Source organism: Chelonoidis abingdonii, chromosome 1 (assembly GCF_003597395.2).
Source record: "Chelonoidis abingdonii isolate Lonesome George chromosome 1, CheloAbing_2.0, whole genome shotgun sequence".
Taxonomy (NCBI): Eukaryota; Metazoa; Chordata; order Testudines; family Testudinidae; genus Chelonoidis; species Chelonoidis abingdonii.
The window spans coordinates 88,748,786-88,765,117 of NC_133769.1; the positions used below are offsets into that span (position 1 = coordinate 88,748,786).

At 48.9% G+C, this 16,332-nt stretch overlaps 1 protein-coding gene and 1 non-coding gene across 2 annotated transcripts in view; one reads left to right on the forward strand and one right to left on the reverse strand.

Moving 5' to 3' along the window:
- The window catches only part of LTA4H (leukotriene A4 hydrolase), a 31,959-nt gene extending 25,056 nt beyond the window's left edge, over positions 1-6,903 (reverse strand). Inside the window, exons 1-2 of the mRNA XM_032788529.2 lie at positions 6,590-6,903; positions 1,756-1,886 (exon numbers count right to left, since the gene is read on the reverse strand). Of these exons, the coding sequence (XP_032644420.1) occupies positions 1,756-1,886; positions 6,590-6,742 (284 nt within the window). The 5' untranslated portion in view covers positions 6,743-6,903. The remainder of the gene's footprint in view (positions 1-1,755; positions 1,887-6,589) is intronic.
- Positions 6,904-7,008: 105 nt separating this feature from the next.
- Positions 7,009-7,080, forward strand: TRNAD-GUC (transfer RNA aspartic acid (anticodon GUC)). The gene has a single exon. It is a non-coding gene; the product is annotated as a tRNA-Asp (tRNA).
- The last annotated feature ends 9,252 nt before the right edge of the window (positions 7,081-16,332 follow it).

Sequence of the window (16,332 nt, forward strand, 5' to 3'; positions counted from 1 at the left end):
ATTTTTGTGAACACCTTCTGCTGCAAGGGAGTGGTATGAGGCATACGGTTAAGTATGAGTTAGTCTTTCCTCCCACACATGGCTACGTGCAACGATTTGTGTAACGCCCTGAAGTAACAAGCTTAAGAAGCCATGAAGATAAATCTTGTTCCCAGGCACTAACCCAGCCAGGGGTGCGATGCACGGTACTGCCAGCACGCTGAGCTGCCATTCATGACCAGGGTTATCATCTCACTCTTTGTGGGGCACATGAACAATTCCAACTAAAAACTCGATCAGAGAAGAATGTTCAGCGCCGCAGGGTGCTTTGATGTCTCAGCAACGGGCAGCACGAAGATTATGTGGTAAAAATGTGAACCACTGCTGAGCATCAGCTGTACCTGCCCGAAGCTTCCCAGACGCATCTCCTGAGTGGGAAAAGGATCAAACAAACTCCTCGTTCAATTAAAAATACAAACTATGGAGCCCGTGGGGCTGCAGCCCCAAGCCAGGACAGATGCAGCAGCAAGCGGCACAGGAGGGAACTAGCTCTGCGCGGGACGAGCCTAACCCAGACAGGCAGGCAAGCAGGGCAGTTCTGATTGCCCGGCTGCTACCTGGGCTGGTCCCGGGAGCCCCCGGGGAAGAGGCAGCGGGTGGGGGCCAGCAGGGGAGTCCACGGGATCACTCTCTCTGCCCCCTGTGCTGCAGCCCCTTCCCCTCCCAGCAGAGCCCACCCCTGCCTGGGCGGCATGTGCCAAATAGGGCTCAGCTTAGTGAGCTGGGCAGCTGCGGGTGGGCGGGAGCCTCCTCCTTCTTCTCGCCGGGGAGCCAGGCAACCAGCCGATGCTGCCTGCAGCCCCGGAGCAAGCCAGCTGGGCTGGGGATGCAATGGGTCGGTGAGGAGCGGAGAGCCAGCCAGCAGCCGCATACAAAACCCAGCTCTGGACTCCGAAAGGCGCAGCTTTTGGAAAATGTCCTCAGGGGGCGCAACGGCGCCCCCTGCTCCTCGGCTAGCTACGCTACCTGCTTCTGGTACTCCACCTCCATGAAGGATAAGGGCTGTTGCGTATTGGCTGAGACGCCCCAGGGCCGGTGTGAACAAGGAGTAACGTTACCCATAATCCCCTTAAGTTAAGTGGCCTCTCCAATTTGTTGCGAAATTGGCTGAGGAATGCCAAAGTGCCTTTTCAGAGCTCCGTTTCAGACAGCAGCTGCTTATCTGCAACGGGGCAAAGCAAACGTTTATTGAGTAGTGAGAGAGAGGCAGAGGTTATAGGGGGATCTGAACTTACAAGATAGTGTGCTGACACACTCTTAGCACGCCAAAAACCCGCTCTCTCTCTCCCACCCCCACATACCAACAACACACTCTATCCCACCCCCCTCATTTGAAAAGCACGTTGCAACCACTTGAACAATGGGATAGCTGCCCATAATCCACCGCTCCCAATGCCGCTGCAAATGTAGCCAATCCAGTGTGGGCAGACTGGAGTGCTTTTCGAGGGCTGGTTTAACCCAAAGCACTCTACAGCTGCAAGTGTAGCCAAGCCCTCAGGGTTAGGGTTAACTATAAAAGAAACCCATCAGCACAATTCTGAGCAAAAGCAAACTTGCACAAATAAGCAGGAGTACAAATGTGATCACTTACGGGAAGTGCTAAAATGTTTGTGAAATACTTGGCACTTTTTAAGTAAATACTTCAGCATGCCACTTTTGTAGACTATCCCTAGCAGGTCTGTACAAAGAGAGGAGGATGCAAACAGGGACACATACCTTCTCAGTTCAAAAGGAAGAGTGATTTCCAAGGGTGTCCCTTTGAAACTATGTCTTTGTCCAAGAGCAAATTTTGCCTCCTGTTCATTAACAACCACTTTATGTATTTGAAGATCCTTTGTATCCAAAACCTGTAAACAAACAAATGTCACCTTCTGACTGCAAAATACCTAAGTAATACTTTAAACATATATATGAAATGTATCTTTCAAGAACTCAGAGCTGCCCTGGAAAATATTTTTGCCTAGTGAATTAGGTCAAACATCTAGTAACTATGTTACATCTAGAGTGCAAAAGGAATTGTCGAGGTCAACAGCATTGTTTCTCAAATCTACATTTAACACTGTTCCTGGTTTTTTTCAATTCATTAATTTAATTTCACTCTATCTGTGATTGAGAGACTATGTGTATGGCTAATGTGATAGACCCAGACCAGTGTGGTACAGGAGTCTGGTCCTATTGGCATCCCAGGGGTGGGCGGGTGAAGCCCGCCCACTTCTAAAGGACCTCCCCCCAGCCTAAGGGGAGATACAGGAGTCTGGTAGAGGGCAAATATACTGGTCACTGGATGAGTAGTTTTCTGTTCCCTAAGTAACCAGAGCAGGGGCTGAACTAGAGTAATCAGGAACCTGCTAGAACCAATTAAGGCAGGCAGGATAATTAAGACACCTGGAGCCAAATAAGAAATTGCTAGAATCAATTAGGACAGGCTAGCTAATCAGGGCACCTGAGTTTAAAAAGGACCTCACTGCAGTTTGTGGCATGCATGTGAGGAGCTAGGTGCAAGAGGAGCTGAGAGTGAGAAGACATAATGCTGGAAGCCTGAGGTGTACAAGCATTATCAGGCACCAGGAGAAAGGTCCTGTGGTGAGGATAAAGAAGGTGTTGGGAGGAGGCCATGGGGAAGTAGCCCAGGGAGTTGTAGCTGTTGTGCTGCTCTACCAGGAGGCACTCTGGACAGCTGTAGTCCACAAGGCCCTGGGCTGGAACTCAGAGTAGATCGTGGGCCTGGGTTCCCCCCAAACCTCCTAATCAGACACAGGAAGAATTGACCTGGACTGTGGTTTCTACCAGAGGAGAAGGTCTCTGGGCTGTTTCCTGACTCACAGGGTGAATGTGTGAGGTGAGCAAATCTGCCAATAAGTATAGGACTCACCAAGGTAGAGAGGGAACTTTGTCACACTAGACACTGCAGTGTAGACATAACCAGCAGAGGACCCATCAGTGCAGAGCAGAATTACGTCCCATATCTTACATACAACCCTCCTCTTAATATACCTCTGAATATTAGGCTTTTCCTCCACTGTATCACATTGATGCCTAGTTAGTGTGTGATCCACTATAACCTCCCAGATCCTTTCCAGCAGTACTGCCACCTAGCCAGTTATTTCCCATTTTACAGTTGTGCATTTGATTTTTTTTCACCTTAAGAGCAGTACTTTGCCCTTATCTTTACTGAATTTCCTCTGGCTGATATCCGACCAGTTCTCTAATTGTTCAAGATAATTTTGAATTTTAATCCTGGTATTCAAAGTGCTTGAAACCCTTCCCACCTAGGTGTCATTGGCAAATTTTATAAGCATACTATCCACTCCTTTATCCAAATCAGTAATGAAAATATTGACTAGCATGAGACTCAGGACTGACTCCTATGGAACCCCACTGGATACACCCTCCCACTTTGACAGTAATCCACTGTTAAATACTCTCACTATGGTCTTTCAATGAGTTGTGCACCCACCTTTATAGTAGTTCTAACTAGGCCACATTTCTCTAGTTTGCTTATGAGAATATCATGTGGGTCTGTGTCAAAAGCCTTACTAAAATCAAGATATAGCTCATCTATTGCTTTCCTCATCCACTAGGCCAGTAACCCTATCAAGAAAGAAAATTAGGTTGGTTTGACATAAGTTTTTTGACAAATCTTCGCTGGCTATTTCTTATATCCCTAGTAGCCTCTAGGTACTTACAAATTCATGATTTATTAGCTTGTTCCAGTATCTTTCCAGGTATCAAAGTTAGGTGACTGACCTATAATTCCCTGGGTCCTCTGTTCCCCTTTTTAAATCCAGGTTCTATATTTGCCCTTCTTCAGGTTGCTGGAACTTCACCAGCCCTCTAGAAGTTCTCAAATATCATTGCTAATGGTTCTTAAATGGCTTCAGCTAGTCTGTAAGTAACATAGGATTAATTTCATCATGCCCTTTTGACTTCAGTACATCTAGCCAGGGCTGGCCCTAGGAGGGTACGGGGCTTGGGGCACAGATGCTGAGTTTCTATCCACCAGGGGGCTGCTTCCCCTTGCTCTGCTCAGGCCCTGCCCCCATTCTACCCCTTGCCCCAAGGGCCCCCATCCTAGTTCTTCCCTGCCCAGTTTTGCCCCTCCCCTGAGCCCACTGCATTGCCACTCCTCCTCCTTCCCAAAGCCTCCAGACACAGCAAAGCGTTAAACACTGAGAGGAACAGGGGGACGCTGACTGGCAGGGGGCACATTGTGTGTGTGTGTGTGGAGCGGGGGTTTGGTAGACGGAACCCTGATTCTCCATACCCTAGGGACAGCTCTAAATCTAGCTTATCCAAATAGTCTATAACTTCTTTATTTTGGCTTGCATTTCTTTCCCTCCCACCCTGTTAATATCGTGTTGAGCATCTGGTCACTAACCTCTTTAGGGAAGACAAAGAAAACAGGCATTAAACACCTCAGCCATACATTGAGGTCATCAGCTCACCTCCCATGCTAGGACCTACATTTTTCTCTCTCTTGTTCTCAAGGTACTCAAAGACAATGTCTGAAATAATGGTTGCCATCATATGCTAGTTAAGGGATGCTAACCTATGAGTGTATGGCTTATACTGCATAAAATGTGCACCAACAATCAGGGTGGATTTGATTTAAATCAATTTGATTTAAATCACTAATCAGGAAGCCTTGATTTAATTGGGATGGATAAAAATCAATGGTTTTTAAAAATCAATTATTTAAAATCAGGCTTTTTGATAAAAGGCTTTTTCCTATCTAAAGATTGTTTTAATTAAGATACATGATAGCTCAAAGTATCTCATCATGGAATAGGGATTATAACTTTTAAATCTATACTATGAGACAATATATTCATGTAACGTTTTGTAAATGAGTTCCAATAGTTCATGGATTAGGGACCCAATCTTATGGGGTTCCAGGGGCTTCTGTACAGATTTAGGTTAATCTTTCTATCTATCCAATGGGACTCAGTCTAGAAGATACAATCAGAGATGCTTAGTTTTGCAGTTCTCAAACTGTGGATTTGTGTCTCCAGAGATCATGCTGGTTAACAGCAAAAATGTTTTTAAATAAATATATTGAGGTGAGAAATGACAGACTTCAACCCTATTGTCCCTCTGCAAATTTGTGTACACAGAGTCAATCCCTTAACTCTCTAGAAGTGCAAAGTTTCAAAAAGTTCAATGAATAGAAGATTGTTGGGGGCAGAATGGATTTGGATAAGGAGAAGAAATCTGGAGGAAAAATGTGAGAAGGGAGGGACAGGTAGTGGAAACAAAGTGAAACTGTTCCAGCAGTATATTCCAGGAGTCTTGAAGGCTTTCTGAGTGTAGCCTTCATTGATTTGAGATGTATCATACCATTCACTCACTAGAAAGGAAAACCTATAATGGTAGCAGGCCATAGAGACCCAGTTTGGGAATATTTTAATGAAGTTCCTCTACCTGTGGGTACAACAGGCATGTGTGCAAAATGCAAACAGTGCAACAAAGAAATGCAAGGCCCCTGTTGAAAATGATAAAAGGAACATTTCTGAACATGCAGGAGCTTCAGGTTGGTAAACTTTTTTTTTTATTATTATTTCATACTTTAAGGACTGCCTGTCTTCCTTCCGGACTATTCTTGAATTCTCATGTTTGAGCAAAAAAAAAAAATATAGCCCTTACTCTATGGTGCCATTCCCAAACTGGGTCTCTTTTACAGAACTCATTTACAAGACTTATTGGCACTCATTTACAAAACTTTTCTTAAGCATTACATGAATATAGTCTCATCCTCTAGAATCAGAATTTATAATCCCTATTCCATGATGAGATTGCTTGGTGCTATAAAGTATCTTAATTAAAACTATCTTTTTAGATAAAAGGCTTTCCTAAAAAACGCTTTAAAAATCCAATGTAAATTAAAAAAACCTTCATGTCTTTTTAAATCAGTGATATTTATCCACTCTGCTAACAATGGTTCTCACTGCACGTTCACTCAGTCTCACCTCCGCACCCAGAATCCTACCCACCTAGTGGTGATCCCTCAGCCCGAGAGAGCGTTATCAGCCCCAAGAGCCCAAAGTACAGCGGCCCCTGAGGGCGCTTACAAGGCAGGAGCGAGCGCACCAGGATCCGGGCGCGCCCAGGGAACGCGGACCTGCGCCGCCCGGACAGGAGAGCGGGGCACTGGGGGCGAAGCGCCGCCTGCAGCGGGCCCCGCCGTGGTGGGGGAGGGGGGAGATGGCTACACAGGGAGGGGAGCGCTGCCTTGACTCACAACCCCCCGCTCAAAGCCCAGCGGGGCGGGGGCTGGACCCCCCCCCCGGCTCCCAGCCCCGGGGTGTCAATGGGGGGAGGGGCAGGGGGGTTGCTGACACCTCCGGCTCCCAGGACAGTTGGGAAAGGGGTGAGTCCGGACCCGGCCGTCCCAGCCAACGCTGCGGTGACGCCTCCCGGATGCCCCTGAGTCAGTGGCCGTGAGGGTCAACGTCCCGCAGCCCCCCAGGCCCTGCCCCCTCCCATGCAGGAGATTCCCCCCCACCCCCATTCCCGGGGGGTCCGGCAGCAGGACCCAGGGCCGGGCCGTTACCAGGCAACGCAGCCCGTCCCGCTCGGCCCGCACGGTGAGGGCCGCGGTGCCCCGAAGCGCCTGGCTGCCGAAGTCCACGCGGCAACGCAGGTAGAGGTGCTGCGTGAGGTGGTCGGCGGCGGAGGCGAAAGAGCTCGGGTCCGACTCCGCCATGGCTCAGGCTCGAACTCGCTATGGCGCCTGGGCAGCGCCGGCTCATAGGGCGCAGCGGCGGGGGGGAGGGCTGCGCGGGGGCCCCTGGGAAGGGTAGTTCCGCACTGGTGGACACTGGGCTGAAGAAGGGACCAGGAGGGCAACGATGCCCATGATGCATTGCGGGAAGCCACGCCTAACACCCTGTGGGAAAAATTGAGACTCTGCCCAACAGGGGACAGTACTGAAGGACTTAGGGGTTGGACAGGGAGCTATTGTCATGTCCCTCCTCGTTAGTATAGTGGTAAGTATCCCCGCCTGTCACGCGGGAGACCGGGGTTCGATTCCCCGACGGGGAGACTGCAATTTTTTTCCCCCACCCCTTGTTCTGGAACCCGTGGCCTATTAGCTGGTAAGGCCCCGATCCCCAGTGCGGGAGCCATGTCCTGCAAAGCTGCCCCACGGCTGGCGGGATGCTATTGCCCTACTCTGACAGCGCCATCGCCCATGAAATCAGAGGCAGCGTGAAGCGAAACCAGCGGGATCGGATGCAGGCACTTAGCCGCGGCTGATGATCGTTCCTGCCAAACACAGGGCTCAGCCCGCTAATCTGACCTCTAGTTACTGGTTGGGCGCGGGACCGGGTGCTTGGCGCTGTACCTGTTCAGTTTCAAGCCCAAGCCCCTGCTTCACGTGCAGTTTCACGTGGCCCTTAAGGCTGAAATTCCGCGTTCTGTGCTGTCTGCTCAAAGAGGGATTTTAGACATTTTTGAGAGTTCAGTTTTTTCTGCTTCAAACTGTTCCTGCCTCCTTCCCCCAGGGGTTATACCCAGGGCTGGTGCAACCATTTAGGCGGACTAGGCGGTTGCCTAGGGCACCGAGATTTGGGGGCGCCAAAAAGTGCCCCCCAATTTTTTTTAAATGGTTGAGCAGCTGCTACTGCTGGGACAGAGAGGGAGTCTGAGCTGCCGGCAGCAGCCGGCAGCCCAGGGTGTCCCCTGGGTCAGCACGCCGCTGCGGGAGCCAGTAGCCCAGGGGCCCCTATGGGTCAGTGCACCGCCGCGGCAGCCGGCAGCCCAGGGCACTCCTTGACCGTGGGTCAGGGTGCCGCCCGCAGCAGCGGCAGCCCAGGATGTCCCCTGGGTCAGGGCGCCGCCGGAGGGGGCGGCAGGCAGCTCCCATGGAGCTGCCGCAGTGGTGCCTGCGGGCGGTCTCCTGGTCCGCGGCTCGGGTGGAGCTGCTGCCGTCATGCCTGCGGACGGTCGGCTGCTTGCACAGCTCCGGTGGACCTCCCACAGGCACGACTGCGGCAGCTCCACCGTAGCCTTGGAGCACCAGACCCTCTGCAGGCACCACTGCAGCAGCTCCACCCAAGCCGTGAGACCAGTGCGCGGGGCGGCGAAATTGCCTCCGCCAAGGGCGCTCAAAACCCTAGCGCCGGTCCTGGTTGTACCTCAGAAAGGCTGAACTTAGAAACCTGTAACATGATAGAGAGCAGGAAATGTCTGAATACAGATTTTTTAAAAAAATATACATATAACAAAGGTTTGAAAATGCAGGGTTAAGCGTGCACAGCAGAAAAGATTAAAACTTAGCTGCGTACTTGAAAAGTGAGAGAGTGGGGAGATGTGCCATTTTGCAGCTGTAGGAATTTACCTGCTGAACTGGAGGAATATAGAGGGGAAAGTATTTTCATATCTGAATAACAGACAGCTGAATAAGTGTTAGTTAAACTTTCCAGAAACATTCACCTTTTGCCTGAAACCAAGCTTGGAAAATTTCAGCCCAAAAGGAATCTTTGAGGCAGGTATGAGTGACTGAGAAAAGGAGCCTTAACCTGGAACTTAACCTTAATTATTTAAGATAGAACTTAAATTATAAAGACTGTTCTCCAAAGTCATAGTAATACAAGCATATTGACTGAATTCCAAAGGAACTTGTGCGACAACTAATCAGGATTCTAGTTGTCTTCTAGGCCAGGTTGTCCACAGCACCTATTTATGATTAACAGGCCACTTTCTATTCATAATATAAAACTGAACCTGAATTAGGCCTTTGGGAGGATGTATCTAAGAAGGAGGTGCAAGTTAGGCTCAGTATAGACTTGGAGTGAGTCTTGATGTGCCATGCTAAATTTGAATTCAGCACCCTCACAACAGACTTCTCCAGGGACAAATCCGTAGTGTATATGACATCTTTGAAAGGTAGGTGACCACTAGAGTTGGTCCAGATTTTTTAAACAAGTAATTTTTCATTGAAAAATACTGATTAGTCACACATCAAAACTGTTCATAAAACTGGGTCAGTTAAACAAATTTCCCAAATAAAAAAGTATTGAGAAAAAAGTTTAAATTGTTGAAATGTTTTGGTATTTTCAAAATAAAATTTCAGTTCTCTGGATCAAAATGATTGTTTATTTAGAAATTTTCAGCTAAATAGACTGAAAAAAGTTGAAATAAAAATTGAAACAAAATGTTTCCATTGATCCCAAACAAAATTTCGTTTTGTTTAGTTCATGAATATTTTCAAGATTGATTTTATTTTATTTTTTTGTCCCATTCAGATAGGGAGATCAAACTCTCACATATTAGTGGGATGAGAGGACAGTTTTCCAGTCATCTCTTGTGATCAAAGACATACGTGAGACCAAAAGTTGGGTGGATTTGGGGGGAGTTCATAAGTGGCAAGCCCAATTTTCATTCACTTGTTTTCTGAAACTCTTTTTGAGCTGAAATTTTCCATGATTTGTTTCTATCTGAAGATGAATTATTTGTATGAATTTGAGCAAAAATGATTCAACTATTTTGAGCATGAGAATATTAAAAAGATTTCCTCATAAGTTGTAAGTAACCTTTCTAGAAGGAGATCTGTGAAGTAGGCTAATATATTGCCTTAATTTTATAGACCCAGCCTACAGATCATCACTGAAAATGTAATTTGGCTCTCCCCACAGAATAAGTTAGCCCGCCTTATGAGTTCTAAACAAATTATTCTATACCAAAAGTGACATTAAGATGCTACCATGGTTGCACAGTTCAGCATTCAAATTAGGACATACCACAATAAAGATTGCATGTATCTCCATTCCCTAGCCGCAAAATGCCTTAAGGATGAAATTTATTCCTGTGCAGAGCCCTAGTACAAGATATACACACGACGCTTCAGTTCTCAAAATGGAACTCAAGTGCATGGGCGGCTCTAGGCACTTTGCCGCCCCAACCATGGCAGGCAGGCTGCCTTCAGTGGCTTGTCTGCGGGAGGTCCCCGGTCCTGCGGATTTGGCGGCACACCTGCGAGAGGTCTGCTGAAGCTGTGGGACCAGCGGACCCTCTGCAGGCAGGCTGCCTTCGGCAGCCTGCCTGCCGCCCTCGCAGCATCTGGCAGAGTGCCCCCCGCGGCTTGCTGCCCCAAGCATGCGCTTGGTGTGCTGGTGCCTGAAGTCACCCCTGCTTAAGCGGTGCCTATATCTTGTGCTGGCCCTCTGTCCAGGAGTAAATTCCATCCAAGTCACACATGAAAGATAGTCCCTGCAGCAAGCCTCTTATTGTGTCTACAGTAGTAGGAACACTTATATGAGTTTCACTGCTCGTGCAGTTTGGGTGAATAAACAATGTGACTGGAGCTGGCTGAAAAATGGAAGTCCTCTCCTGAGAAAAAGTTTGCATTTTTGAAAAAGCTTTCATCCTGAAATGGGACAGAGAGGCAGAAAATGAAACTAACAAGAGTTTTCCAGGCAGGCAGATAGGAATCTGACAAATTCCATTTTGGTTCTCCTGAAACCATTTTTCCTGAAATGCGTTCACATGAAAAATTTAAGGTGAGGATAACTATGAGCTCTCTGTATTCCTTATACTCCACTCGTACCTTCACTTTCTGGCAACTTGGGTCATTTTTCTCTCAACTTAAGTTTGTAGCTCTTTTGAATGGCTTCTTGTCCCTTATCCTCACACGTTTCTGGGTCTGATAACTGTAGGCAGCCATTCTGAGATTGATTATTGTCCATACAGCTAATTTTTGTTTGATAGTATTGAATAACCAAGTGAATGTATGGGTAACAAACTGGTTGTAAAGATTATTGTAGTAAGACCAAAGATATGATAGGCCTTATATTTTGCCAAAGGTTCTTTAACACTGGTATTTGTCAGAATGACACTAGCAAGGCATTCAGGGCCGTCCTTAGGATTTATTGTGCCCTAGGCGGGATTATTAAACTGGTGCCCCTGAGCCTATCTTGCTCTTAGCAACACAAACATAAGCTTACTGTAGTGAGGGGGCCCCACTCCGCCGCGCTCCTGAGGGGAATAGGCCAGAGAAGCTGCTGCCATGGGCGGAGGCCCCGCCGCCTGTCCCCGCTCCCCCGGAAGTCAAGGGGCGGGTCAGGAAGTCCAAGGCCCCCACCGCCAGTCCCCGCCCCCCCGGAAGTCAAGGGGCGGGACAGGAAGTACAAAAGCCCGGCCCCAGCGCTCAGTTAGGAGGAGGCTGCTGGAGAAGGCAGATGCTGGGGCCTGAGCTCCCACTGGGCCCGGCCTACCCGTGCTTGGTATCCAGAGGGGTACTGGCCTGACCTCCCCTGGGGCCAGTACTCAGAGGAGCCAACTGAGCTGTCCGATGCTCGGCCTGTGGAGGAGCTGTCTGGACCTCCCGACGCCCAGTACCCCGAGGAGTGGACTGGACCTCCCGACGCTGGACACCCTGAGGAGCCCATGGTTTGGGACCCCCCGGATGACGCTGGCGAAGGGCAGGTACCCAGTGAGGGGGAGGTTGGAAGTGGCCCGGGGGCAGCCAGCCCCAGTCAGGCTGCAGACGCACCTGAGCCAATGTCAGTGTGTTTCGGTCAGGATCCCCACTGACCGTCAGCGGCGTTGACCACTGCTAGGGCCTCAGGCTGGAACGCAGTGGAGTGGGAGGGCCTGCGTTCCCCCTGCCACCCCTCCAAGGGTGGCAGACTCCCCCTCCCCTGGCCTGAGGAGGCCATCCACGGTCTCTTGTGCTCAGCCCTGCTGAAAGGCCTGAGCCTAGACTGTGTGTGTTGCCCCGCCCTGCCCAAGGGCCTGGGCTTAGATATATACTGTTACCTTGTGCTCAGCGCTGCTGAAAGGCCTGAGCCTAGAATGTGTGTGTTGGCCCGCCCTGCCCAAGGGCCTGGGCTTATAGACTCCTGGCTTAGTGCCCAGCCCGATTGAAAGGGCTTACGGCCCCACCTTGACCCCGGGGCCGGGGCGTCTAGAGGCCAGTCTTTTACTCAGCCCTGCACCTGAAGGCCTGAGCCACTTACTAACTGCTGTCGGTTCGCTTAGCCCCGCAGCAGAGGATGGGCCCGAGGCCGAAGGAGTGCGGTGAGCCGGTGTGGCTCCCCTCCGCCCTCAAGGAGGGTTGAGCCCCAGTCCCGCTCTACTACACTTACACTATTGGAAAACTTGCCACATGCGTGTTATTAAAACCAGTTTAACATAGTTAAGCCACTGTATTGCTGATGGACTAGCACTAAAGAAGTAGCTCTATAGAAAAAATTCTGATTTGACAGAATGATGTGAATAATATAATTTTTTTTAATTCGTCAACATTTTATTGGAAATTTATATGAAGAGGTATTGAAACAAGGATTAGTTTTTAATTAAAAGCAATCTTTCTGGCTTTTTTGGCTGCAAAATCAGGAATAATGTCATCGTATGATAAAGACAAAATGATGTCTTGTTCTACTGCAAGAATAGCAAGACCAGTAAAGTGTTCCTCACTCATAGAATGGAGATAGTTTTTAATGAGCTTTAGTTCTGAGAAACTCCGTTCTCCTGATGCTACTGTTACAGGAATTGTCAGTAGAATATGAGTGGCAAAACACGCATTAGGATATATGTCAGCAAGTTTGCTGATATGAGTAAACTGTACAATGTCCATCATCGATTCTGCATGTGGCAACACTGATGACAGTGTACTCAATTCTTCATACAGTTCAAGTCCATTTAAATCAAAATGATCGCCATGCTTCAGGAGGCTCTCTAGGTCAGGTGGGTGCCATGGCGCCCGCAGGGGCCTGCATACTGGCCAGCGGACAAGCATCCGCTGAAATGTCAGCGAAATTCGGTGGCATTTCAGCGGTAAAGCCTCTGGATGACGCTGCTTGCCGCCGATAAGCAGCATCATCCAGACACGTTGCTGCTGAAATGCCACCGAATTTCGGCAGCATTTTGGTGGATGCTCGTCCACCGCCACGGTCCTTCGTCTGGTGCCCACCAGACAAAAAATATTGGGGACCACTGCTCTAGGTTCTTGCATTTTGTTATTAATTGCTCTTATTTTCATATTTAGTTGAATTTAGTCCTGCTCAGCCCGCTACTAGCTGAGTGAATGGAACCCCAGGCCGACAGCGGGTTGAGTGGCTCAGCCAGGGTATCAGCCGCCGGCCTGCTCAGCCCACTGGCAGCCTGGGGTTCCTTGGGGGTCCCCAGGCCAGCAGTGGGTGCTGAGTGGGGCCAGTGGCCAGGACCCCGGGTGGCAATGGGGCAGCAGCTGGAACTAGAGCAGCGGCAAGCGGCAGGCTGAGCTGCTCAGCCTGCTGCTGCATGCCATCAAAAATCAGCTCGCGTGCCACCTTTGGCACGTGTGCTGTAGGTTGCTGACCCCTGCTCTATACATGAGTAAGGAGAGGAGCATATTACAGTTGTTGGAGGGCTCTATTTAGCAGTAACAGGGTTATAGGAAAGTCAGTCAACATTTTTTGTTTCTGTGATGAAGTCTGGCCCACTCCCTTCCCCATACCAAACTTGTCACAAATAATTGTCAACAACTTAATTTTCTGTTTTTGGCTAAGATATTGATTTAAAAAAAAATACTGAAATTGAATTCAGGATTGTTAGCAAGCATTTTTGGCGACCAAATTTGTTAAGTGACAATCTAAATGGCAACGCAGCACTGCTTTCATGCTTGGCTCACCCCGCAGCCTGCTAGTCCAACAGTTGCAGTAGAGGAGGAGATAGGTGGAAAACTGCAGGACCCCAAAATCCACCTCTTGAGGTGCAGAGTGGCAGCAGCAGCAGCAAACCCTCAGGTCTGATCACATGCCTATGGGCACCACCACCAGCCCAAAGGACCATGGTGAAGTTAGCACAGCATCTGATCTCAGGGACGGGGCACCTATGATGCCACAGCAGCTCATCCTGCCCTGTGCAGCTTCCCCCGGATGAGATGGATCACTGCCAGCCCGGGGGAGAGACGTGCTTCCCAGCTAGGGTGACCAGATCCAGATATCCTGATTTTATAGGCCCAGTCCCAATATTTGGGGCTTTGTCTTATATAGGTACCAATTACCCTCACCTAGGGTGACCAGACACCAAGTGTGAAAAACCGGGACGGGGGTGGGAGGGAAATAGGAGCCTATATAAGAAAAAGACCCAAAAATCAGGACTGTCTCTATAAAATCGGGTCATCTGGTCACCCTGCAGGTGAGTTCCTTCCTCCACCCCTTCCCAGAGACCCCAGCAGCCAATCCCCTCCCTCAGACTGTGCTGCGTTCCTCTCTCTCTAGGACCCTGCTCTTACATGTTCCACTGCTTCCCATCTGTACGGGCTCCCAGCAGAGCAGTGCCCCCAGACCTAGTGGTGCCGTAGGCAGCTGCCTGTTCTGCCTATGGCTAAGGACAGCCCTGAAGGCATTCACTAGCTTTCTTAACACCCCTAGAAAAGTGCTGCGTAAGAATGATGAACTGGCAGCTAGGAAACAAGCTATCTAATCCACTGTCTCTTGATTTTGCTACATGGAGTCATGAGGATTTCTTGCACGTTTGGTGGACATCAAGATCAGTAGCTAAGATGCAGGTAGGAACTCTGTCTGCCTTCCCAACATGTATTTTGAGAAAAATGAAGGTTGGTTGCTGCCATAGACTGATTAATCCTTACCCACTGCAGTCTATATTCTGGTTTTCCCTAAGGTGAAAAGGAAGAAAGCACTGAAGAATTTCATCTCCATTTGAAAAAATGTCAACCTATCATAATTAACATCTGACCACTGCTTCCTTCCTTTGGCAGCTAATGCTTTCACAATACCACTGCACTGAAGATAGCTGTCAGCAGAAAAAAGCCACACAGTTCCTCTGCATTTTAAATTTAGTATGAGATACATTTCAGATGTTCCATTAACTTTAAGAAGTGTCACATACTTATCTGAGAGCAGAATCTGATCCCAAGCATTTAAAATGTATTTCCAACACATTTATACACTAGGGCCTTGTCTACACTTGCAAGTTGCAGCGCTGGTGAGGGGGTTACAGCGCTGCAACTTAGCAGGTGTCTACACTTAAAAGCTCAGCCAGCGCTGCACTCCGTTTGCAGCGTGGCTGTACACCTGGTTGCTTTTCGGTGTAGCGTGAGACCAGCCGTGGTAGATGATGCAGCGGCTTTGGTCATCAGGTGTGGTACACTCACCAGCGTTTTGATTGGCCTTTCCAGTTATAGATTTATCCAGCTTCTCTTCAGCCTCTCTGGTCATCAACTTCGCACTCACTTGCCTGGGCTCAGAGCCTGGAGAGGAGGGGGAGGTTTTGTAGAGGAACCTGATGGGAGAGTCAGAGGTGTTTGGAGACTCCAGGGTTCATGGCAGGAGGAGCTATTTCCAGTAGGAAGAAAGCTAGCAGTCGCAGCCTGCTGGGACTTTGGTTAGTGGAGCGAACCAGCAGGGAAGCCTGTCTGGTACAGAAGCTTTTAATTTATAAGGATGCAAATGTTTTGGGAGCAGGGCTTATGGCTGCCTGTCAGATGCCTAGATGTGGATAACACATTGATTTCCGCTGTAGCTGCTCTTTGGCTTTCACAGCCACCAGGAAACCCCATGTGTTTCCAGCAGTGGGAAGCAACCCCACCCCCCTATCCCAGGTGAGCTGCGGTGTGCAAGATGGCTCTGAGTAGTAGAATAAACTGTGTGTTGCAATGTGGGTGTAGGGTCTTCAGTTTTATTTCCCTGTAGCTTGACTCTTTGCTTTCCATCAAGTCACAGAAACCCATGGCTTCCCACAGTTGAAGGGCAACCCCACCCTGCCCCTTCCCAAGTGAGCCTGCTTTTTTGCTTTTATGCTGTGCAAGATGGCTCTGAGGTAGCTGCTGTGCAGATGTGGTGTGTTAGGTTCAGTGTTATTTCCCCTGTTAGTTGCTCTATTGCTTTCACAAGCACAGGAAACGCCATTGTCCAGAGTGAAGCAAACCCCCACTCCCCACCCCTTCCCAGGGTAGCACGTAGCAGCCCCCCTTCTACTGTGAGCCGTCGTTGTGGCGGAAAGCTATGCCTCTCTATCTGCACTGCGGCCTCTTGTGCTATGCTCGAAATGTGTAAATATGCTACAAAACAACCTCTCTAAAACAATGCAGGACTCTGTATTTAACACGTTTTAATCTCTGTGTTTTTTTTTTAAATGTGACCTCTGAATTACTGCTGCTATCAGGTGCGACTTCTGAAAGGAAGACCTAAAGTAAAAAAAAACAATAGGAAACTAAGAAGAGATGGTGGAAAGCAGTTAGTGAATCTGATTATTCACAGAAATAAAAAGTTGCAGTCCTGGAGGGCGATACGGAACCATGAAAAGCGAACAGGCTGCTCAAAGATAAAGGGAAGAAGTGGCTCCAAG